Genomic DNA, 26352 nt, shown 5'->3' on the forward strand with positions numbered 1-26352 from the left:
CTGCTCTACCTCTCTTAGGTCCAGAGTGGATGACCTCACACTTCCCCAACCTAAACTCCAACCACCACAGTTTTCCCCACTCACTCAATCTATCAATGTCCCTTTGTAACTTTCTGCTCCCATCTACGCGACTTACTGTGCCACCTAACTTAGTGTCGTCAGCAAACTTGGATATATGGCTCTCTATTCCTTCAGCTAGGGTGGTTTGTCACACAATATTATTCTGTGAGGTGGCAAGTGGATCTGTTCCTTCCTTGTCCTGACCACAAACCTTCCCCAGTGCCCCTGCTGGAGTCAGCTTTCCAACCAATTCACAAAGTACAATAGTGTCACAAAAACAATACTAACAAGAAATGTGGTGTGACTGGCATTAAAAAGAAGCATTTCAAAACCTACCCTCTTGGTTTCATGCATCAGTTCCTGACCCATGACTCCCAGTGTCAAGACCAGACATTTGTGTGTTTTGGCTAGGACAGTCAATCAATTATATTTCACACACAACAACAGAAAATGCTGGAAACACTCAGCAGGTCAGGCAGCATCAGTGGAGAGAGAAACAGAGTTAACGTTTCAGGTCAATGACCCTTCGTCAGAACTGGAAAAAGCTGGAGATGGAACAGGTTTTTAAGCAAGTGTAGTGGCAGGGAGAGGGGGGAGGGGAGGAAAGAACAAAAGGGAAGGTCTGTGATAGGATGGAAGGCAGGAGAGATTAAGAGGCAAAAGGGATGATGGTGCAAGGCAAAAGGAGATGATAATGGAACAAGTTAAGAAACAAAAGATGACTCTAGATGAAGTGTAAATGGCAATGGCAGAATGATCGACAGCTGGCATGTTAAAAAAACAATAGGGGCAGGGGTTATGGTCTGAAATTGTTGAACTCAATGTTGAGTCCAGAAGGCTGTAAAGTGACTAATCGAAAGATGAGGTGCTGTTCCTCGAGCTTACGTTGAGCTTCATTGGAACAGTGTAAGAGGCCGATGACGGAGAATTATATTTCACTGTAGGCTAGAAATTAATATCAGTTGGCGAATACTGAATATCTTTCCAAGGCTCCTTGGGATGGATTTTCATTGAGGAGGCGGGTAGAAGGCGGGACTACAACTTTCGGGGTTGTAGTCCCGCCTCCATCGAGTTCCAGCCAACCCACGCGATTTTAACTTGCTTGACCTTGTTGAGCCCGCCCAGCGGGCTCAGCAGGCCAATTAAGGACCACCCGGCAACAGGTGACATCACAGATTGAAATTTCATCTGTCAAGACCTTTTGACAGATGAAATATCAGCGTTTCACAGCTGTTTGAAGCTGTCAAACACTGACAATCTGTACTCCAGGTTAACTCCTTCCTCTCAGGATGATTTAGAGATCTCCCCGGAACAGAAAGCTGAATGCTGCAGATTTTGACAGCTCGCGGCCATTCTGCTTTCTGTGCCGGTGAGATGAGGGACTCCCGAGACCTGAAGGAAGGAAGGCTGTAAAGGTAAGTAAAGGTTAGTAGAACTTCTTTAAACACTTTACACAGACCAAACACACTTACCTCTGCACTCATGCACCCATCACTCACCTGAACACTGGACATCTCGACCCCTCCAAGCCCTTCATCCCGACGGCCTGCCTCGCTAACTTGGCATGGTTTGGAGCCATCGGGAATCCCACACTTCACCAATGAAAATAGGGATTAGCACTAATCCCCTTCCCGCCTTGGGGAGGCGGGTCCCAGCACAGGTCGGGTACCCGCCTCCTTTGAAACTGGCATGGAGGCGGGTTGGGGGCAGGATGGGGTCGGGACCCCCGATTTCGGGAGTTTAAACCCCCACACGCCTCCAAACCCGACTCCATGGCCCAATGAAAATCCAGCCCTTTGTGTCTGCTAGTGTCGTCCCTAACTTGCTGACTTCTCCATTAAAATAAAGGAACATCATATGATCTTGTTAAGCTTTCACCCGCTACTATCACTAACTAATATTGGCATCCAGCCTCATAGCTTCAAAACAAAATCCCCCTCAGGAGCCCGAGTATTCCTGAAGGTGAATCTTCCGCTTGTCTGCTCGCAGCACGGAGTCTCAAATGCCAGGGGCTATATATTGTTTTTGCAGACCATGATGTTCCATCAATTTATTTTTAACGGAGAACAAATCACGGGCTGCAATGCAAGCGACGTTCTGATATACGCTCCCAGAAGGTGAGGTTCCACACTGGGAGCGTGCACTTGGAAAAATGATCCTCTGAAGTTAAAAAAAAGAGCGTTTGTTTAAAACTGCAGTTTTTAATCCCTTACCTACAAAATCATCAGCACCTCTATTCACAAAATAATGCACCTCATCGTTCCAACCACAAATATTCTTAAACACATTGTTCGGATTTTAAAAAACCACAGCCCTCAATTAAAATACAAACATGTACAATACAAGTTACCATAGAAACCATATGAAGTGCAAAGTGCAACAATTCAAGAAGCCTGATCTAAAGATTTAAATGAAAAATTGAAGATATTGCAGTTTATGATTTAAGGAAATCACGCTAGCCCTGATTATTATCAGGATAAGCAGTCATATTATTACCTTGGTCATAATGAATCAGTGATACCACTATCTCATTTACTATCCATTTAACAATTTAAGTTTAAACAATTTATAAATAGGTCAACCCATGGATGCTTTCCTGACTCAACAGTCTGAATTTGATTTTCATGAGTCATAGTACTAGTTTGCAGAAGTGAAAATCATATCACACAAATTTATTCCATAGGTACGTTTGTGTTAAATAGGTGGGCAATTAATTCCACTAGAAGTACATTAGCTTGTGAGCTCAGTCAGACCATTACAGTCTTGGTACAAAATATAAACCCATTTTCAAAAATAAACTACAGACTATGCAGCATAGGATTTTAAATAACTGCTTCACACGCCTGCAGTTAGAGAATTGAGTCCTAACACTGACTGAAGCTTGAATCTACCCACCACCTGCTTCATGAATATCACATCAGTCAACCAGGCTGAGAGGTGGGTTGCCTCTCAACGTGTCTCCTCTTGGTGGTGAGAAAGTGGTAGCACATTTTAGCTGAGAACCAATTAGGCACAATGCTGAGGTTTAAGCGCAGGGACAAGGTAGACAGTGGACACATTACACATAAAACACTGCCGTCCGTGCGACCTGCACTGATCCTCACAGTCTGCCTGTCCAAATATTGCAGGATATGTCCATATGTTTAAACAACAACTTAACAGTGTAAATATGTTGAAATATTCTGGAGGATTTAAACTTAAATTAGCTCAAGCCTGACTAATTCAGGCTTGGGCTAACTGAACTTTAAATTCCTAACCCAGAAAGAGAAACTAATTTGTTCGGCTTTAATCTAAGAAATGTGTATCAAGGCCCTGTAAATGCACCTTTGATTGGTTCAATAGGTCAGGACTGCCCATTACTCACATAGTTTGATCTGAAACGGTTTAATTCCTGCAATTCTTACCTTGTGCCAGTTGTGTTTAGGAGATATATGTTCTTGAAATCCTGATGCTCCGTCTGCATAAAACAGGACCTGTAAATGTGATGGGGTTAATGTTTGTATGTGCTGATTATAACTGGAAAAAATACCTCTACTGGTACAATCTCACTGCCATAAATCTTTAAAGTATAATATATTTATTATTTGATACACTTGCAAAATCCCTCCAAAATTAATAATTTTTCTTATAATAATATCATTATATGAGGAATGATGTTGTGTCATATCATTATATTCTACCCTAGTTTCTACTGGAAAGATTAACAGTAGGATCAAAATTATGAGGGTAAATTGTATGTTTAGCAGTCCTGGCACAGAGCTTCGTATAATGGGGGCGCGTATCGAGAATTTGGGCACTCAGGTCACCATGTCCCATTTGTGCCTACCTGATTTTCCACAATTAAACAATGAAAATGACACGAATCACACGCGATGAAGTCTGACACGTGAAGCTCTATACCGGGAGTGCAAAATCATAACATTTGCTCGAATGAAATCTTTCAATTATTATAAAACGCTATTCCATGTTATTGTTTTAGAAGTGAGGTCAAGTCTGAGATGTTGAACTTCCTCTATGTGCTATCTTAGTTCACTGTTAACATTGTGCATTGTGTCTTTATGCAACATCATAAAGTAATGTTTTTTAGCTGTTAACCAGTGCAGTGAAAAATAGCACACAGAGCAAATTTCAACCTCTAAAAGTTTGTAAGCATTCAGCCAATGGTAAGCTGCTTATGAGCTCTCAGGATGGCTGGCTGTCAATCACGGATAATAACCGGGATATTATGGTGGTGCCACCCAGTCGTGCCCTCTCTGGAAGGTGGTGGCTAGCATTAATAAACCTGAAAAATTCTCTTAATGCTCCTGAAGCCAAGCAGAAACCACACTGGAAGCAGCATTGCAGTAATGGTGCACACCCAGTCTTACCTGTGAGAGTGTAGCCTTGTGCCCCCTAACTCAATATGACATATATGATGGTGCCTGGGATTTCCACCCATCCGGTTTTGGCCTGTTGTCTGAGCTGAGTGTCTTATAGCCATATACAGGAAACTCTCGATTTACCGGCACCTAAATAACCGGAAATCTCTGTTAACCGGCAAAATTCAGGAGTAGGTTCAGGTAAGTTTTACTTCATATTAGTGGCTGTTCCTGGATCTGTGGCCAGGGTTCCTGCACCTGTTGCTAAGCAACAGGGACGCTTCGAACTTGTGGCCGGGGTTCCTGCACCTGTTGCTAAGCAACAGGGAAGCCTGGGTCTGTTGCTGTGTACGGGCTCTCTTACCTTTTACTATACCTCTCTGTAATCTGGACTTTTTGATAAACCGGCACCACGCTGGTCCCGTCGGTGCTGGATAAAAAAGAGTTTCCTGTACACTGCTTTTACCAAGAAGTACTCCAAATGTATTTTTGCATGCTATTTATAAAAAGGGTGGGAGTGCATGGATTTCAAGCAGTTAGTTTCACACAATGTGATTGCATTGGTAGAATTAAAAAAAACCACATAGGTCTAAAGAAGCAGGCAAAAGAACTTAATTGCAATGCATTAGACATTCATGTGCGAATACACAGCACAATTGCATCCCACATATGATTGCTCAAGACGGAGCTTAGCTTAGTTTAGCGTGGGGCATGATTTCTATAAAGTGCATAGAAACATAGAAAAATAGGAGCAGGAGTAGGCCATTCGGCCCTTCAAGCCTGCTCCGCCATTCAATACGATCATGGCTGATCCTCTATCTCAATACCATATTCCCGCTCTCTCCCCATACCCCTTGATGCCTTTTGTGTCTAGAAATCTATCTATCTCTCTCCTTAAATATATTCAGTGACTTGGCCTCCACGGCCTTCTGTGGTAGAGAATTCCACAGGTTCACCACCCTCTGAGTGAAGAAATTTCTCCTCATCTCAGTCCTAAATGTCCTACCCTGTATCCTGAGACTGTGACCCCTCGTTCTAGTGCAGGGGTAATCTGGTTCTCTGGCTGGTTCTCCAGCACATAGTCCCATCCAACTGGAAGCAGAGCTGCACAAAACTGGCTTTAAGCTCGATTCAAGCTTGGTGATGAGGGGGGCTTCAGGCCCTCATCTGAAGACAGTTGAGTTAGGGGCATGAGGCTACACTCTGACAGGCTGGGTGCGCACGATTACCGCAATGCTGCTTCCAGTATGTTTTCTACTTACTTCTAGCCACCATCTTCCATATAAAATCAGCAATGTTTGGTAGAGCAGAAAATCCAGCAGAATACAGAAAGTAGAGGTGAATTGAAAAAGAAAATCAGAAGGGGAAAGAGAGTATAAGAGAAGATGTAATAGCATTATAAAAGATGTAATAGCAGAGTACTTGGAAAACAGTGACAGGATCGGACAAAGTCAACATGGATTTACAAAAGGTAAATCGTGCTTGACTAATCTACTGGAATTTTTTGAGGATGTAACTGGTAGAATAGATAAGGGAGAACCAGTGGAGGTGGTGTATTTGGACTTTCAGGCGGCTTTCGAGAAGGTCCCGCATAAGAGATTAGCGTGTAAAGTTAAAGCACATGGAATTGGGGGTAAGGTACTGACTTGGATAGAGAACTGGTTGGCAGACAAGAAGCAAAGAGTTGGAATAAACGGGTCTTTTTCCGAGTGGCAGGCAGTGACTAGTGGGGTACCGCAGGGATCAGTCCTAGGACCCCAGCTATTCACAATATATATTAATGATCTAGACGAGGGAACTAGATGTAATATCTCCAAGTTTGCAGATGACACAAAGTTGGGTGGTCATGTGTGCTGTGAGGAGGATGCCAAGAAACTCCAGTATGATTTGGACAGGTTGGATGATTGGGCAGATGCATGGCAGATGCAGTATAATGTGGATAAATGCGAGGTTATCCACTTAGGTGGTAAAAACAGGAAGGCAGATTATTATCTGAAAGGCAATAGATTGGGAGAAGGGGAAGTGCAATGAGACCTGGGTGTCCTTGTGCACCAGTCGCTGAAAGTAAGCATGCAGGTGCAGCAGGCGGTTAAGAAGGCAAATGGTATGTTGGCCTTCATAGCGAGAGGATTCGAGTACAGGAGCAAGGATGTCTTGCTGCAGTTGTACAGGGCCTTGGTGAGACCACACCTTGAGTATTGTGTGCAGTTTTGGTCGCCTTATCTGAGGAAGGATGTTCTTGCCATGGAGGGAGTGCAGCGAAGATTCACCAGACTGATACCTGGGATGGCAGGAATGATATATGAGGAGAGGTTGGATCGGTTGGACTTATATTCGCTGGAGTTTAGAAGAATGAGAGGGGATCTCATTGAAACTTATAAAATTCTAACAGGACTAGACAGACTAGATGCAGGAAGGATGTTCCCGATGGCGGGGGAGTCCAGAACCAGGGGTCACAGTCTAAGGATAAGGGGTAAGCCAGTTAGGACTGAGATGAGGAGGAATTTCTTCACCCAGAGAGTGGTGAACCTGTGGAATTCTCTACCACACAAGGCAGTTGAGGCCAATTCATTAAATATATTCAAGAAGGAGTTGGATATATTTCTTAAGGCTAAAGGGATCAAGGGATATGGGGAGAAGGCAGGGATAGGGTACTGAGTTTGGATGATCAGCCATGATCTCATTGAATGGCGGACCAGGCTCGAGGGGCCGAATGGCCGACTCCTGCTCCTATCTTCTATGTTTCTATGTAAAAGATTAGCGAGAACATAAAGGGAACACTGAAGTATTTTATAAACATATAAACAGTAAAAGGATAGTCCAAGGAAGGGTGGGGCTGATTAGGGGCCAAAAAGGAAGCCTTCCTGTGGAGGCAGAAGACATGGCTGAGGTACTAAATGAGTACTTTACATCTGGCTTCGCTAGAGAAGAGGATAGAGAAATTAGATAAGTTAACAATAGATAAAGAGGAGGTGCTCAAAAGGTTGGCAGTGTTCAAAGTAGAAAAGTCACCCAGTACAGATGGGGGGCGGGGGTGAGGGGCATCCTTGGTTGCTGAGGGAAGTAAGGGTGGAAATAGCAGAGGCTGTGGCCACAGTGTTTCCAACCTCCTTGGATATGGGACTGGAGGATTGCAAATGTTACACCCCTGTTCAAAAAAGGGGAGAGGGATAAACCCGGCAGCTACAGTCCAGTCAGCTGAACGTCGATCATGGGGAAACATTTAGGGACAATAATCATGACAAAGTTCATTCTTGCTTGGAAAACGTGTGTTAATAAATGACAGCCAGCACAGATCTGTTAAAGGCAAATCGTGTCTGACAAACTTAATTGGGCTTTTTGATGAAGTAACAGGGAGGGTTGATGAGGGTAGTGTGATTGGTGTGTATAGGGACCTTAAAAAGATCTTTGATAACGTGCCACATATTAGGCTTATTAGCAAAACTGAAGCACATGGGATTAAAGGGGCAGCGGCAGTATGGATACAAAATTGGCAAAGGGATAGAAAGCAGAGAGTAGTGGTGAATGGTTCATTTTTAAAACTGGAGGAAAATGTGCAGTGGCGTCCCCAGGGATCGGTGTTGGACCCACTGCTCTAATGAACTGGACTTAAAAGGGCATAATTTCAAAGTTTGCAGATGATTCGAAACTCGGAAATGCAGTAAACAGTGAGGAGGATAGTAACAGACTTCAGGAGGACAGAGACAGACTGGTGAAATGGGCAGACACATGGCAGATGAAATTTAATGCAGAGAAGTGTGAATTATCCATTTTGGTAGGAAGAATGAGGAGAGCCAATATAAAGTAAATGGTACAATTTTGAAGGAGTGCAGGAATAGAGAGAACAGATCCAGCACGTAAGTACATTTCCAGCACTGCTTGTGGGCCAAGAGGAGAAGGAATGCTTCCTCCAGGTCACACAAACTGACCTGCGGTGATCAACATCCCTCCCCGTAATCCGATATTGATGCACCCGCCGCATCCAATCCCCCGCGATCCAATCCCCGTGATCCAATCCCCCGCGATCCAATCCCCCGCGATCCAATCCCCGCGATCCAATCCCCCGCGATCCAATCCCCGCGGTCCAATCCCCCGCGATCCAATCCCCCGCGATCCAATCCCCCGCGATCCAATCCCCCGCGATCCAATCCCCCGCGATCCAATCCCCGCGGTCCAATCCCCCGCGATCCAATCCCCCGCGATCCAATCCCCCGCGATCCAATCCCCCGCGATCCAATCCCCAATGATCCAATCCCCCCGCGATCCAATCCCCCGCGATCCAATCACCCCGCGATCTAATCCCCCGCGATCCAATCACCGCGATCCAATCCCTCGCGATCCAATCCCCAGCGATCCAATCCCCCGCGATCCAATCCCTTGCGATCCAATCCCCCCGCGATCCAATCCCTCGCGATCCAATCCCCCGCGATCCAATCCCCGCGATCCAATCCCCCGCGATCCAATCCCCCGCGACCCAATCCCCCAACGATCCAATCCCCAGCGATCCAATCCCCCACGACCCAATCCCCCACGACCCAATCCCCCACGACCCAATCCCCCCACGATCCAATCCCCCACGACCCAATCCCCCCACGATCCAATCCCCCAGGATCCAATCTCCCAGGATCCAATCCCCCAGGATCCAATCCCCCAGGATCCAATCCCCCAGGATCCAATCCCCCATGATCCAATCCTCCGCGATCCAATCCCCCCACCTTCCGAACCCCCTGCCGACCTTCCGATTCCCCGTAATCCGACCCCCTACAATCTGATCCAATCTCCCCATGATCCGAACCGCCCCCTGTGATTTGATTCCCACTGTGATCCAATCCCCCCATAATCCGATGCTGACCTCACCACAATATCCCCTCCCTGCGACCTCCCCCACCCCACCTGCGATACCTTCCTCCCCCCCACCATGGTCTCTATCTCCCTCCCTCCCTCCCTCCTCTCCGCTCCATGGCTGCAGCCTTCTATCGCATGCCTCCCCGCCCGACAGCCAGGTAGCCTCTCAATCTGGCCAGCTGCCATGCGGGAAATGGAGAATAAAAATTCAAATTAGCTCCTGGCATTAAATTCAGCAGGACTTCTGTGTTCCCAGAATTTCTGGTTTTCATGGCCGATAAAAGTCGCCTCTGCTCCCTCCCCTCCTTCCCGTAAATATCAGGACCACAGAGTACAAAAGCAAGAAAATTATGCTAAACCTTTATAAAATACTGGTTAGCCCACAGCAGGAGTATTGTGGCCAATTCTGGGCACCACACTTTAGGAAGGATGTCAAGGCCCTGGAGAGGTTGCAAAAGAGAATTACTAGAATGGTACCAGGGATGAGCGACTTCAGTTATGTGGAGAGACTGGAGAAGCTGGGCTTGTTCTCCTTACAGCAGAGAAAGTTAAAAGGAAGATTTGATTGAGATGTTCAAAATGATGAATGGTTTTGACAGAGTAAATAAGGAGAAACTGGTTCCAGTGGCAAAAGGGTCAGTAACCAGAGGACACAGATTTAAGATAATTGGCAAAAGAACCAGGGGGGAGATGAGGAGAAATATTTTTACGCAGTGAGTTGTTATGATCTAGAATGCACCACCTGAAAGGTTGGTGGAAGCAGATATCTTTCAAAGGGAATTGGATCAATACTTGAAAAGAAAAAGATTTCCAGGGCCATTAGGAAAGAGTAAGCGAGTGGGGCTAGCTCTGTCAAAGAACCAGCGCAGGCACGATGGGTCGAATGGATTCCTTCTGCACTGTCTGATTCTTTGATTTGCTGCTGGGAAAAAATATGAACGATAGAAATCTGGCCAATCCTGGCCCCTCTGATAATGCCAGCTTCCTGGGATGGCAGGAATGACGTATGAGGAGAGATTTGTAGCTGTGGCCCTGGAAAGGAGGGAGGCTATTTTGGGGGGGCAATTAAAGCCAATACCACCAGCCCAGGGTCCTATTATGCCAGGATCAACACCGTATTTATAAAAGCTTTCGCCCTCCCGTGTCCCAGACCACGGATGAGGCCAGGAAGAGGTTTAATCACCTCCGTCCATCTGTCCAAGGTACGTTCAACAGCTTTCAACCACAAGAACTGGCATTATTATTGCATCTTTAATGTAGAAAAGCGTCCCAAAGTGCTTTATAGAAGTGTATCACAAAGCAAACCTAAAAGGACAGATATGTATTGTGAGGACATAGCTGGCATCTACTTGTAATGCAAGCATCTTGTTGCCAATACAACATCAGCCTAATATGATATGACACAAAATTAATTTCCAAACGGTTGACAAAAAAAAGTCAGACCCTCACGTACAAAGAAAATGTGACTTCCAATAAGGATAGGAGACTCTTGGATACAGGGCGATAGGGGCTTTACAGGAAAAATGCATCCATCTCCACTGCCATTCACTTTAAGCAGTGCCAGGTGTATGAGTTGGCACAGGAAGATTTGATTGGCACATACAGGAAACTTTTGATTTACCGGCACCTAAATAACCGGAAATCTCGGTTAACCGGCAAAATTCAGGAGTAGGTTCAGGTAAGTTTTACTTCATATTGTACTTGCCTTCCTCGATCTGTTGCTGTGCGAGGGTATGGCTGCAGCTGTTGCTAAGCTACAGAGATGCTTGGAACTTGTGGCCATTGTTCTGAACCTGTTGCTAAGCAACAGGGTTTGTTGCTTTATACGGAGCTCTCATCTCTCTGTATCTTTTACTATAGCTTTCGATTATCCGGAATTTTTGATGAACCGGCACCACGTCGGTCCCGTCGGTGCCGGATAAAAAAAAGTTTCCTGTATTGTTGTGAGACTTTCAAATGCCACCTCTAATAGCTAAGAGGAGCAAGCGAAGCAACTGAAGGGGGAATCACACCCTTCCATATCACTGAATCACCAACTCTACAGGACAGGGTGCCACAGCTGGGTTTATTCACTGAACGGCACACTGTTGGGAAGTATTCAGAGAGCCCTGCCTGACGTAATAAAACTCACTACACACTTGGTTTGAGCATAAAGCAAGGCTTTAATCAACTTGTTTCAGAACATGGAGGTCTAGTTGTATTTCACTAGCTCCTTGTCTTACAAAATGTCCCTGGCAAGCTGGGGCCCACGCCCGAGTATTTATACTCCTTGGACGGCGCCACCAGCTGGCCGTCCAGTGTTATTTCATAAGTAGTCTCTTGATGATGAGGTTTATAACACTGCCCATTCCAACTGTTCTCCGGGCCTGTCTGAGGAAGATCCAATGTCTCAATGTACCCCTTTGAGTAGAGGGTGCTGGGCCACGTGCATCGTGTGTCCACTTTATTTTTCTACTTGTCTCTATGGGGATATCTGTGTAGCAACCTTTGGCAATGCTGGAGCAATTTGTGTCCAACATCTCAAGCATGCTGAACAGCACGGGTAAAGTAGCTGAGAAAGGCTTCTCAAGCCTCAGGTTGGAAGTGTAGGACATGCCAGCCAGTGCAGCATCTTCACTTCTTTAAGTGACACCGTAAGCACAGCGTGTAACTCTCACATAGACTCTCACCCTGAAGCTTCAGCAGCCTTGGCTGATAAAATGCAGGAAGCTGCGAGGGTCGGCTTCGGCACATTGGTTGCACGAAGAGGGATTGCAACAGCTCAAAAAAAAAACAGGTGCATCGTTCCTGCTACAACAGCAGACTAGCATCCCTCGTGAAAATAAGCCCTCCCGCAGTTTGGGGCAGGACAGCGAGCAGAGTCTTTCAGCTGACTTCCACATTGCTGACTGTCTTGTGGCAACACCAACAGAAGTATCAGGGGGAGGCTTGAATATAGAGGGCACAGCATCTCAGGGAATTCTGGGACTGATGCTGGCACATCATGGTGGCTTCTAGCTAGAGATAGGTGGACTTCTGTTTCCCCTGAAGTAGAAGTATCCTCAGGAATCACGAGGTATGCAGTGAGAGATGAGGACACATATTGTGTGCAGTTTTGGTCACCTTATCTGAGGAAGGATGTTCTTGCCATGGAGGGAGTTCAGCGAAGGTTCACCAGGCTGATACCTGGGATGGCAGGAATGACATATGAGGAGAGATTGGGACGATTGGGCTTGTACTCGCTGGAGTTTAGAAGAATGAGAGGGGATCTCATTGAAACTTATAAAATTCTAACAGGACTGGACAGACTAGATGCAGGAAGGATGTTCCCGATGGCGGGGGAGTCCAGAACCAGGGGTCACAGTCTAAGGATAAGGGGTAAGCCATTTAGGACAGAAATGAGGAATTTCTTCACCCAGAGAGTGGTGAACCTGTGGAATTCTCTACCACAGAAGGCAGTAGAGGCCAATTCATTAAATATATTCAAGAAGGAGTTGGATATATTTCTTAAGGCTAAGGGGATCAAGGGGTATGGGGAGAAGGCAGGGACAGGGTACTGAATTTGGATGATCAGCCATGATCTCATTGAATGGCGGAGCAGGCTCGAAGGGCCGAATGGCCTACTCCTGCTCCTATCTTCTATGTTTCTATGTTTCTATATGGCTCAGAGCACAAGTGTGTACGTGATGAGTGCAGCCACGTACACAGAGTAAATTCATCTTGTCTGTCTGTTTGGTATTGATGTGCCATCAATAACTCAAGGACAAGAAGTTAAAGGATTCAACTGAAGGCTTTTAATCGCTAAGAACATTGCACGTCATTCCACATCGGATTCGTCTGGCAGAATGACTCATACAGCTCTTGAGACCTTTATATGACAAAAGACAGGGGCGGAGCCAATACACACAATATGGGAAAAGGGGGCGGTACACACAATACAATGCAGGTAAAACACAGGGGCTGATGAAGACATATATTTCATCACAGGTGCCACCCATTTCTATTGGCTGTAGTTACCCTTGTAACTTGCTGCAAATGAGGAAGTGTGCATGGCAAAAGTAACTGTACTCTTCAATTTTGCTCACATTTCTCGTGAAGCCTATGGCCCCAATCCATGTAGGAGATGCCATTTGAAGCAGTATACACTGCCAGTGCCCTTTTTGAACAAACTCTTGTATTGTGCCCAAACTGCATGCAACAACTTTCTTGAAGGCAGCGGTGACAGCCGAAGAAGAGCAAACAGATGTTGAGTTGTCCAGGTCAAGGTGCTCCTCTACAGTTAGGGGCTTTCTCAATGGTTGTCAGCCATCATGGGTGCAGAGAATTGCCTGGTCTTCTAACAGCCATCCAACCCAGTGTTTCTTCAAATGATGTGGGCACTGTGGAATGTCACGTCACCATCGCTTCATGGCTGTTTTTCCAGGGCTATAGACACTGATGTGCATCATGACGTTTCTGTGGTCAGATGTCATCAGAACATCGACTGAGTGCAAATCCTTTCTCTTCATGAAGGCCATCGGAATGACAATGAAGGGCCCCTGAAGCCCACAGGTACCATGAGTAACTGTTTGCACTCGAGAGAGAGCCAGCCATCGGTGAAAGACCATGGGAGAAAAATTCAGTATCGCCCCCGGTTGGGGCGCCATTATTGGCTGTGCGCAAAGTTTAGCGCCTGGCGCTAATTATCACCTCCGACGGCAAATTTGGCTTTTATCGCCCCTGGAGGTGATTGGAGCGCTAAATCAGGCGCTTCACACCTGTCTTAAGGCGCAAAGGCCGAGGAATGAGGCGCTACCTCAGAGCGCTGGTGAAGCAAGGAAGGGCAAATCAAAATAAACCTGCAAAGTGCTGCTCAGTACTCAAAACTCCTTCACACAGCGTTGAATCTCTCCAGAAGTCTCTCTCTTTCTCTCAGAATGCGAGGTGCAAAAATGTCACCAACAAAAAAAGGCAGGAAGCAGTCGCCTTTAAATAGCGCTCCCCCAGTCCCTTCCCGACTGCAAAACGCTCCCCTCAACCTGTCATTGCTAGCGGCAGGCAGTAAGGCAGGGGGCGCCACTCAGTATCCGGTCCGGGGCACTACCGGGGCGTTGCGCACTCGACTGACGTCACGATCTGCCGGCGCAGGAGATCATGGCGGTAGTGTTTAGCGCCACCGCAAAATGTCTAGTTAATTTCGCGAGTGGCGCAAACATCGCCGCGCCCGGGCGCTAGTTGCTTTGCGCCCCATTAGCGCCCTCTAAAGGAGCTAACGGGAGGCACAAACAACTGAATTTTTCCCCCCATGTCTCCATCCGCCGGAGTGATGGCCGTGTTTCCCCTTACAAACATAAAGGACTTTACTTCTCTGACACGTGTGCGTGTTTGCACATGTGTATGTGTGTGTGTGTGTGTATGTGAGCATTGCGTATGTGTGTGTGCGTGCACGTACGTGTCTGTGCACTTACATGTGTGTATGTGCTCACGCCTGTGCATGCACACATAGGCATGTTGGAGCTAATAACACAATAATATTAATGGCCCAGAAATTCGGGTCTCCATGGGTGAGTACGCACGGGGTACTCACCCGTAGGCCCAATGGAAGTGCCGGTTTCCTGCATGCACTGCGCATGCGCGGGAAACCGGCACTTCCGTTCCCCTGAAAGAAGGGGTTCGGAGGTCGAACGCGTGCGCTGGTGAGGCAGCGCGTGCGCATCGAACTTACGTTTTCTTTGCCGGTTTCTCCGGGAGAGTAAGTCTCCAGAATTTACACATTTAAAAAGCAGTTGCAAGGCCTGCTTTTTACAAGGTAAGTGGTGAATTATTTAAAATTAAAACATTTTTTCCACAGGTTTATTATTTTTAAATACTTTAAAGAAAGGTAAGTTTATTTTTAGCCCCGTTAGAAAATAAAATTATTTTTTTCAAAAATTTAAATTATTGTTTAAAATTGTTATTTCATGTAATTTATAGTTTATTTTAAAAATGCGATGTTTTTAAAAAATTTATTTGAAGATTTAGTGATGTTTTGGGGCTCATAGTATTTATAAGTTTGACAGCCCTTCCTGTCAAACTTATGAATGAAGCATTCCCTGCTCCGATTGGCTCCCCATGGCCCACGTGATCCCAGGGGACGCATCGAACTAACTGCGCCCCTGGGGTACGCAAGCACTGCGCGCCGGCAGTTGGAGGAGGCCCAGGATCGGAATCCCATGGGGGCCCACAGCTCAACGGCCGGCGCGCTAGGTAAGTGCAGGTCGGGGGCTTGCACCCGCGGGAAGCCTCCGACCCGAATTTCTGGGCCATTGAAAAGGACAGTCGAGAAGATGGATTGGAGCTAAATGAAACTGTTGTCGACACAAAAGCCCGTGGAAATTTATATAAAGCACAAGCACACCTAGCTTACCGATCCAAAAGTCTGAGTGTAGAAATCACTGTTGGCAATGTCATCATACAAATGTTTAACACGCTCGTTCCAAATTCCTGGGCCTGTTATTTGAACAGAGGCGTTCACCCATTTATTTGTAGTGGCTCTGCTTACATAGTGGAGAGGGGAATACAGGGACAAAGCCGGCAGTGATATGTACGGCTTCACATGCCTTCGCATCAGAGCACAAAGGAGCAGCTGCCAGCAAACATCCAAACTCTTTCTCTTTGACTGGTTTCCAAATTTGCATACAGTACCAGGTCAAATGATTCAATTCCACCAGGATGTCCTGTCAGGCACAGTGAGCCTTTTATTGACAACAACTGTATTTGAGCAGATCAGCCATGGTGTAGACTGTGTGCACAGACACCGTGATAAGAACAAATGAGCCAAATTGTGTTCAAGTCAGCAGGGACGCTGGAGTATGTTACTTATTTTGAAAAATTTTATTCAAAACATTTAGATTACTGAAACAAAACAGCTTCTAAAGCACAAGTTGGCAACGATGTATTAATTGGAGGCCAGGAATTCAGTGCCCAAGAGTTTTGCTGATTTCCTTGAGATCTCACACATAAATGAGGGGATCCTAGACATAAGGGGCCGAAAATCCGTGGGCTGTGATCTCAGCGATTACTCTTGGATCGTGCCCACCAATACCCTCCAACATTGGCCAAGCCCGAATTAGAGCACCTGATCTGAACTGGGCCAGTGGGCACCTGCCCCATGCAACTGAAAAGCTGGAAAAGCCAGTGCCTGCCTGCCGGGGGTTGGGTACGGGGGGTGCGGGGGGGGGGGGGGGGAAATTGCCCAGTTTGCTGCTTCTCCTGAGACCCCAGCCTGCATAAAGGGGTAATCAAGAAATTTTGAACAAAAAGAAATGCCTATTCTTGGCCTGTACACCCCTCCTCCATCCCCCGGTCCATCTGGAGACTGGTCCACCTCATCTCACTGGGCATTGCTGGCCTGTGGTACACCGCATCTCGACAGCCAGGGAAGTAGCATGCCCACATCCCATAAACGAATTTTAAAAAAGTATCAGAATGGATAGCTAGCTGGCTATTTTTTTATTCGTTTATGGGATGTGGACGTCGCTGACAAGGCCAGCATTTATTGCCCATCCCTAATTGCCCTTGAGAAGGTGGTGGTGAGCCGCCTTCTTGAACCGCTGCAGTCCGTGTGGTGAAGGTGCTCCCACAGTGCTGTTAGGGAGGGAGTTCCAGGATTTTGACAAAGTGACGATGAAGGAACGGCGATATACTTCCAAGTCAGTATGTGACTTGGAGGTGAACTTGGAGGTGGTGGTGTTCGCATGCGCCTGCTGTCCTTGTCCTTCTAGGTGGAAGAGGTTGCAGGTTTGGGAGGTGCTGTCGAAGAAGCCTTGGCGAGTTGCTGCAGTGCATCTTGTAGATGGTGCACACTGCAGACACGGTACGTCGGTGGTGGGGGGAGTGAATGTTTAAGGTGGTAGATGGTGGAAAGGCTTTGGGGAGCCAGGAGGTGAGACACTTGCTGCAGAATACCCAGCCTCTGACCTGCTCTTGTTGCCACAGTATTTATGTGGCTGGTCCAGTTAAGTTACTGGTCAATGGTGACCCCCCAGGATGTTGATGGCAGGGGATTCGGTGATGGTAAGGCCGTTCAATGTCAATAGATAGACTCTCTCTTGTTAGAGATGGTCATTGCCTGACACTTGTGTGTTACGAATGTTACCTGCCACTTATTAGCCCAAGCCTAAATGTCGTCCAGCTCTTGCTGCAGGTGGGCATGGACTGCTTCATTACCTGAGGAGTTGCGAATGGAACTGAACACTGTGCAGTCATCAGTGAACATCCCCACTTCTGACCCTATGATGGAGGGAAGGTTATTGATGAAGCACCTGAAGATGGTTGGGCCTAGGACACTGCCCTGAGGAGGCTGCAAGGCAGAAAGAAGTGAGTAGGGGTAAAGGGTAGCTATTCAGACTGGCAAAAGATAGGGAGTGGGGTCTTACAAGGATCAGTGCTGGGACCAGTGTTGTTCATAATTTACATTAACGCTTTAGACTTTGGAATCAAAAACACAGGCTGCGAAATTCGGGGCTTTAGCACTGGCCGTTAAGGCCAGTTTTTCTGTAAAAATGGCTGCCACCTCGCTTCCCCCCACTTCCGGCGGGTCCTGCGACAGCTGCCATTTTGGGGAGGTCAGTAGCACTTCCGTTGCCAACGCTCGCTCCACATATTTACATGAGGCAGACTGTGACGTCAATGAGTGTGCAACGTTGATTTGATGCACGATCTGCCATTTTCGACATTGATGCTCCACTTATCGCCCTCTCGTAATCACGACCAGCTGACCAAGCGTTCAGCAGCAGGAAGGCCCCCGCAACGGCGTTATTTAAAGGGATCATCAACAACTTGCAGCTGACTTGCTTTTTCAGTTCTACTGGCTCTAAGTTTGTGCAACTGTTTGCAGCTTTCTAGAGTTGTTTAAAGTTGCTGAGGTGACAGGGAGTGGTGCTGCAAGTGGGGAACACCTTGCTTCTCATTGAAAGGGTTCTGCTCAGACCACTTGCTCCCAGTCATGGGGACTCTACTTGCAGTCCCCCTCGCGCTTGAAGAAGAGGACAAGATGCTTGCAGAGGGAGGAGGAGGAGGAGGAGGAGGAGGGGCAGGTGGCTCTCAGCAGGAGGCCTTACCTACCTAGGGTCTTTCGAGAACACTTCTCCTTCCTGCACTTAAGCCAGGAGCAGTGTATTAGGAGGCTCCAGTTCACCAAGGGTGTGGTCACAGAACTCTGCCACCTCCTGCAACCAGACCTGGAGCTTCAGAGCAGAGCGAGCTGTTGGACCATGGCTTGCTTTCAACTGACAATGAGATGTTTCTGCAACAAAGCACCTCCCCTTTAACTTTATTGGCCATTAGACTGCACCCGATATTGGCCCCTCCATTGAGCGCTAAGCCAATCAGCAGCGTGTTTATCGCTGAGATCAGCGCTGCAATCATGTAAATGAGCAGGCAGCACGAATTTTGCGTGCTAGCTGCACCACTTAGACAACTAGTGCTGGGTGATTTCCCCACAACTAGTGCTGGGTGATTTCCCCACAACTAGTGCTGGGTGATTTCCCCACCCGATTTCGGGCCTTATCCAATTTTTGGACCACAATTTCTAAATTTGCGGACGACACCAGGGGAGGGATAGTCAATACTGAGGAGGACTGCAACAAATTACAAGAAGACATTAATAAACTTGCAGAATGGGCATATAATTGGCAAATGAATTTCAACACAGATAAATGTGAGGTGTTACATTTTGGTAAGAAAAATAAAGAGGTCACTTAATACTTGGAAAATAAGAATCTAAATGTGGTAGAAGAACAAAGGGATCTGGGAGTGCAAATACACAAATCACTAAAAGTTGCAACGCAGGTTAATAAGGCCATAAAAAAGCAAACCAAGCACTAGGGTTTATTTTCAGAAGTATAGAATTGAAAAGTAGTGAAGTTATGCTAAACCTGTATCGAACCTTGGTTAGACCACACTTGGAGTACTGCGTACAGTTCTGGTCGCCATATTATAAAAAGGATATAGAGGCACTGGAGAGGGTGCAGAGAAGATTTACAAGGATGATACCAGAACTGTGAGGGTATACATATCAGGAAAGGATGAACAGGCTGGGTCTAGTTTCGCTTGAAAAGAGAAGGCTGAGGGGTGACCTAATAGAGGTCTTTAAAATTATGAAAGGTTTTGATAGAGTGGATACAGAGAGAATGTTTCCACTTGTGGGGAAGAGCATAACTAGAGACCATCAATATAAGATAGTCACCAAGAAATCCAATAGGGAATTCAGAAGAAACTTCTTTACCCAGAGAGTGGTGAGAATGTGGAACTCGCTACCACAGGGAGTGGTTGAAGCGAATAGTATAGATGCATTTAAGGGGAGGCTGGACAAGCATCTGAGGGAGAAGGGAATAGAGGGTTACGCTGATAGATTTAGATGAGGAAAGACGGGAGGAGGCTCGTGTGGAGCATAAACACCGGCATGGACTGGTTGGGCCGAATGGCCTGTTTCTGTGCCGTATATCCTTAGCAATCTACGAGATGAATCTTGATGTGCTTGAGACCAAGATGAGTGATATTGTGATGGATAATAGGAAGATTTTAGATAACTTATTTAAGCTAAGGGAAAAGAAAGTGCCAGGGCCTGATGGGATACATCCGAGGGTTCTGAAGGAGTCGAGCGAGGAAACTGCAGATTCCTGAGATGCAAAAACGTAGCAGCAAAAACTCACGCTCCAAAAATATCGTAGAAACAGCTGCACGACAGTTGAAAATAAAAAGAGAGCTGATAATGCAGCAACAGTAAATGGCCATTCGCACCTGTAAGAACCCAAGGTCTGGAAGCCGGAGCAGGAAGTGCCAGCGGCAGTGAAGAGTAAGTTGAAAATAATGGTGGGTTGCAATGTGGGACCAATTTAAATTAAAAATGGCTATAATTTCACAAAATAGTGAGGCTCACGCATGCCCACAAGATGTACCAAAAAAAAAGTCATCATTCACTAAATCAAAAATAACAACAGGAAATGCTGGCCTGTTAAGTATTTCCAGCATTTTCTGTTGTTATTTCAGATTTCCAGCATCCGTGGTATTTTGCTATTATATTCACTAAATCTAGTCCGCCATGAACACTCGAGCCTACTTGGCCGATTCAGGGAGGTCTGCTCTGAGAATGCATGTTCGGATTGGTCCTGATCTGATCTGAGTCTTTCCGTTGATGCAGCCAATAGGTTTCTCCTACAATGTAAGTGGGGTGCTATATCCTAGGTGAAATGTTTATGCACTGGATGGTGTACTTACCGGGGATGCAGAGATGATCTTTGCTGTTTGTTGCAACTGGTGCAAGGTCTTGATGAGCTGCGACTCGGAGTGTGATACCGCAGTCTTTGATGGACTTTTGGTCTCCTTACCATTGAACCGTGTTGATGAACAGTGGTGGTGGCAACAGGAACAGTGGTGGCAGTAGTGACAGTGGGCTGGAGTGAGTGGCTCCCGCACATTCTCCTCAATATCATGCAGTCCCGTGTCCAACGAAACTGATTTGGTGAGCAGCCCGCCAGATTGAAATTCGGATGCAGGTAAAGAGAGGCTCTTCTTCATTTGAGCATGTTGACGTTTTTCAGTAGCGCACTCCCCAGTGTTCCCATCAGTCTGCACTAAAGCATCTCTCATCTTGCCTCCACTTCCGCTGAACACATTCTCATGCTTGGAAGTGTCTGTACTTGGCTGAAATAAAAGCGGTAATGATTCTAAAGAACGAACCTCTGTGATGCTTCTTTGTTGCAGTTTGTCTTGAGGAATTTGGACGGTCACTAACTTGCTTGGACCAGTAAAATGTTCTGGAGGAAGACTGGACTCCTCCTGGGTGGGACTCACATCGTTCACCGTTGTTGCATTACTCCTTCCAGAGTCATCACTCTGACTTTCCGCAGCCCTGTTTTGAACCTGGATCCGGTTACTCCGCCTGGAACTAGTGTCAGGAGCTGAACCGTGCTGCGTAGCCTCCGGAGGAGTTGTGTGCAAACAGCGACTGCTGCCATTTAATCCACTTTTCTCCCCAGTGATTTTCTCCCCAGCTGGAGCTGCAATCCTCTGCTGATTAGAGAAAGCATGAGCGTGGCCGTCGGGTTTTTCCACATTAAGTGTCTCCTCTTCCTGCAAAACACGTGTTGCCGTGCATGCTCCTGGACACGGTGCCTGATCACCGATCTGGTCAGTAACGCTGCCTGTCGCTTGCTCAGGACCCTCGCAGTGGGATGACCACCGCCTGCTCTCCTGTACCGTGGCTTGGCTGTCGATGCTGTCATCACTAACGTTTTGGACTGTGCGTTCAATCTGAAAATGTTCAGCAAACATTAGGTAGCGCACTGGCGAGAAACTAAGTATCTGTTTTTAGTTTTTGAGATAAAGTTTTAAAAGCCTTAGGGGGAAAAATTCAGTATCGCCCCATTTGGGGCGCCATTATCGGACGTGCGCAAAGTTTAGCGCCTGGCACTAATTATCGCCTCCAACGGCAAACTTGGCTTCTATCGTCCCTGGAGGTGATTGGAGCGCTAAATCAGGCGCTTCACACCTGTCTTAAGGCGCAAAGGCCGAGGAGCGAGGCGCTACCTCAGAGCGCTGGCGAAGCAAGGCAGGGCAAATCAAAATGAACCTGCAAAGTGCTGCTCAGTACCCAAAACCCCTTCACACAGCGTTGAATCTCTCCCGAAGTCTGTCTCTCTCTCTGTCTCTCGGAATGCGCGGTGCAAAAATGTCACCAACAAAAAAAGGCAGGAAGTGGTTGCCTTTAAATAGCGCTCCCCCAGTCCCTTTCCCGACTGCAAAACGCTCCCCTCAACCTGTCGTTGCTAGCGGCAGGCGGTAAGGCAGGGGGCGCCACTCAGTATCCGGTCCGGGGCGCTACCGGGGTGTTGCGCACTCGGCTGACATCACGATCTGCCGGCGCAGGAGATCGTGGCGGTAGTGTTTAGCGCCGCCGCAAAATGTCTAGTTAATTTCGCGAGCAGCGCAAACATCGCCGCGCACAAGTGCTAGTTGCTTTGCACCCCATTAGCGCCCTCTTAAGGCACTAACGGGAGGCGCAAACAACTGAATTTTTCCCCCTTAATGTTCCAGTATGGTCACTTAATTGGCTCAGATAAAAGCCTTCTCTCCATTATTAAAGAAGAAAGATTTTTATAGCACATTTCACTAGCTCAGGGTGTCCAAAAGCGTTTCACAGCCAATTCATTGATTTTGAATGTAGGGACATGCACCAGTCAATTTGCACACAACAAGGTTCCACAAATAGCGATGAGATAAATAACCAAATAATCTAGTTTTGGTGGTGTTGGTTGAGGGAAAAATATCGGACAGGACACAAGAAGAACTCCCTGCCATAGTGCCATGGGATCTTTTACAGCCACTCCAACAGGCAGACCGGGCCTCAGTTACTGATCTGGCCTGAAAGACGGCACCTCCAACAGTGCAGCACTAAAGTGCCAGCCACATTAAGTACTGGAGTAGCGGGTAAACCCATGACCTTTCCTGTTAAAGAAGAGCGTGCTAGTGAGACAAGCTGACACAAATTAAAAGTAGCAGAGAGGAGAGCTTGATATGAATGTACAAAAGCTTGGATGACAATGGCCCAGAAATTCAGGTCCCCACGGCTGAGTATGCGCTGGCTACTCACCCGTAGGCCCAACGAAAGTGCCGGTTTCCTGCATGCACAGCGCATGCGCGAGAAATCGGCACTTTCGTTCCCCTGAAAGAAGGGGTTCACAGGTCGAACGCGTGCGCGGGAGAGGCAGCGCATACGCCTGGAACTTACGATTTTTTTGCAGGGTTCTCCGGGAGGGTAAGTCTCCAGCAGTTACACTTTTAAAAAGCAGGCGCAAGGCCTGCTTTTAACAAGGTAAGTGGTGAATTCAGTAAAATTAAAACATATTTTCCACAGGTTTATTATTTTTAAATACTTTAAAGAAAGGTAAGTTTATCTTTAGCCCCGTTAGAAAATGTAATTAATTTTTTCAAAAATTTAAATTATTGTTTAAAATAGTTATTTCATGTAATTTATAGTTTATTTTAAAAATGTGATTTAAAAAAAATTATTTGAGGTTTTAGTGATGTTTTGGGGCTTATAGTATTTATAGGTTTGACAGCTCTTCCTGTCAAACTTATGAATGAAGCATTCCCTGCTACCATTGGCTCTCCATGGCCCACGTGATCTCAGCGAACTAACTGCGCCCCTGGGATACGCAAGCACTGCGCGCCGGCAGCTGGAGGAGGCCCAGGATTGCAGTTCCACGGGGGCCCACAGCTCAACGGCTGGCGCGCTAGGTAAGTGCAGGTCAGGGGGCTTGCACCCGCGGGGAGCCCCCGACCCGAATTTCTGGGCCATCATGTGAAGGAATTGGGGCCAAAGAGCAAAACCAAGGTTGGGAAGAAATACTGGCTGCCCACTACCCTTAGAGATAGCTTTTTGCTGCTGTGGGTCGAGGCTTTGTGCAGTATGGTTATCTACCTGTGATGGGATGAATGGCTCCTCCAGAAATCCACTACTGTCTGACTGACAACTGTTATCTCTTTTCATATCTGTTGGGAAAAGACAGATGTTTAGCATAGCATGATAATCACCCAGCATCGCCATAAGAGGGAAAAGATCTTGCATTTGTATAGGGCCTTTCATCTCCTCAGGATGTTCCAAAGTGCTTTACAGTCAATGCATTCTTTTTCTGAAGTGGAGTCATTGGCATTATGTCGGCAAACTTGGCAGCTGATCTCCAGACAGTAAGGTGCTACAAACCGGCAGGAGGTGAATACCAGTTAATCTGATTTTGGTGATGTTGTTTGAGAGATAAAGGTTGGCCAGGGCACCAGGGGAACTTTGCTTCTCTTCAAGTCGTGCCTTGGGACATTTTGGGGGTGATTTTCTCAATGGGGAGCTTTTGGAGGCGGGACTCCAACTTGTCGGGTTTTAGTCCCGCCTCTATTGACTTGTGGCCAACCCACGCTATTTTCCCTTGATTGACCTTGTTAAGCCCGCCCAGCGGGTCTAGCAGGCCAATTAAGGGAAAACCGGTTACAGGTGACGTCAGCGAGTGACGTTTCATCTATCAAGAGCTTTTGACAGATGAAATGTCAGCGTTTGACGGCTCTGTGAAGCTGTCAAACACTGACAATCTGTCTTCTAACTTGAGTCCTTCTCCACAGGCTCAGTTAGAGAGCTCTCCAGACCAGAAAGCAGAGGCTGCAGCTTTTGACAGTTCAGTGGCCATTCTGCTTTCTGTGCCGGTGAGCTCAGAGACTCCCGAGACCTGAAGGAAGGAAGCCTGCGGAGAAAGTAAAGGTAAGTAAAACTTATTAAAACACTTTACACACACCTCACACACTTACCTCTGCACACATGCACCCATCACTCACCTGCACACCGGACATCTCGGCCTCTCCGACCCCCGCAGACCGACGGCCCGCCTCGCTGACCCTGGCGAGGTTCGGAGCCGTCGGGAAGCCCACACTTCAGGGCTCAAAATGGGGATGCTCTAAAAAACTGCCTGTTGACTACCTGTTAACAGGCAGTTAATTGGCACTAATCCCCTTCCCGCCTCGAGGAGACGGGACCCGGCGCGGGTCGGGTACCCACCTCCTGAGAAGATGGCACGGAAGCAGGTTGGGGGCGGGATGGGTACCCGCTCCCCGATTCTGCCATTTTCCCGGCAGTCCCGCTTCCAAACCTGCCTCCCCAGGGCTGGCAAAATCGCCCCCTTTATATCCATCTGAGAAGGTAGACGGGGACTCAATTTAACATTTCACCTGAACGACGGCACCTCCAACAATGCCGCACTCCCTCAGTGTTGCACTAAAATGTCAGACCAAGGTTATGTGCTCCAGCCATGGGATGAATTCGTAACCTTGTGATTTAGCTGTGACAGTGCTACCACTGAGCCAAGGCTGACATTCGGTAATGTGGGGCTGGCACCACTTTGGATTTTCTTAAGTCAAATATTTGAATTACGCATCGGGAACCCCGAACTACTCAACACAGAGACCTCTGTGCGAAGCTTACTTTGGGGCCAGCGGAGAACGTCTTTGCTTTGTCACTGACAGCAAGTTCCGGCCCAATTTATTCCTCAATATAATTAAGTACGGTAACTTGCTGCAGCTTTATTAATACAGCTGAAAATGGGTTTATCACAAAAAAATAAGTATTTTCAATTAGAGTGTCTAGTCCACCACCTGTGAGTAACCCAATTTTAAATAACTGGAAATGTCTTAAAAAAATTATACAGAACCATTTACAAGTTTCATTGGTGTACAGTCGTCAGAGTCTTAGCAATTAAATATTTTTTAATGGTTAAAGGTCTAGAAATTGGATATGGCCAGGAAACGAGCTGTGTTCAGGTCCAACGATGTTAAGCTGCACCACCTCAAAATGGTCTAGTAGCACGCAAAATTCGTGTTCAGTCCTTATTAACATGATTGTAGTCTTGATTTCAGTGCTAAAGCTGCTGCTCATTGGTTCATTGCTCAACAAGTGGACCAGTCTAATTTCCAGTCATGTTTGCCACTGGCTTTATTCAGTACTTAAAGGGGAGGTGCATTGATGATACAGCACTTCATTGTCAAGCCAGTCAGAACTGTAGCTGCAAGTAGAAGGTAGTGCAAACCCATGGCGGAGCGTCATCAAAGGAGGGTGCCCGCAGATTTTTTGACGCAGCTCTTGAGGCACTGGTCGTGGTCGTGGAGAGGAGGCAGGCTGTTCTCTTCCTGCACATTGGCAGGAAGCCCTCGCCACACACCTTGCAAAGGCTCTGGCAGGAGATAGCCACCCAAGTCACGGCCAGCACTGTGGTGCCAAGGTCGGCCGTCCAGTGCCGAAATAAGTTTAATGACCTCACACGGCAGGTCAAGGTGAGTGAAGGCTTCAGCAAATGCCATATCCCACCCTCTGCACCACGAGCCTCACACACTGCTCAATGCACCTCACCCTCATCACTCACCTACCAATAATCTCTATCTATCACCACTCACACCACACAATCAGAGTTTCACTTCACCCTCACAACCTTACCACTGCTGCAACACTCATAGCCGCATCGCACACCTTGCAAACACTGACAGCTATTGAACTATGGCAGGCACATCACCCAAACACATTGCACCACACTCACTGACACACACATCACCCAAA

The 26352-nt window shown here is 47.0% G+C and overlaps 1 protein-coding gene across 1 annotated transcript in view; it reads right to left on the reverse strand.

Moving 5' to 3' along the window:
• The window catches only part of itprid1 (ITPR interacting domain containing 1), a 176335-nt gene that overhangs the window by 69030 nt on the left and 80953 nt on the right, over window positions 1–26352 (reverse strand). Inside the window, exons 10-12 of the mRNA XM_085993776.1 lie at window positions 23686–23756; window positions 20481–21515; window positions 3465–3533 (exon numbers count right to left, since the gene is read on the reverse strand). Coding sequence (XP_085849902.1) covers window positions 3465–3533; window positions 20481–21515; window positions 23686–23756 — 1175 coding nt within the window. The remainder of the gene's footprint in view (window positions 1–3464; window positions 3534–20480; window positions 21516–23685; window positions 23757–26352) is intronic.

The sequence above is a fragment of the Somniosus microcephalus genome, chromosome 7 (genome assembly GCF_052327205.1).
Source record: "Somniosus microcephalus isolate GS21.2 chromosome 7, FLI_Smic_1.0, whole genome shotgun sequence".
Lineage (NCBI taxonomy): Eukaryota > Metazoa > Chordata > Chondrichthyes > Squaliformes > Somniosidae > Somniosus > Somniosus microcephalus.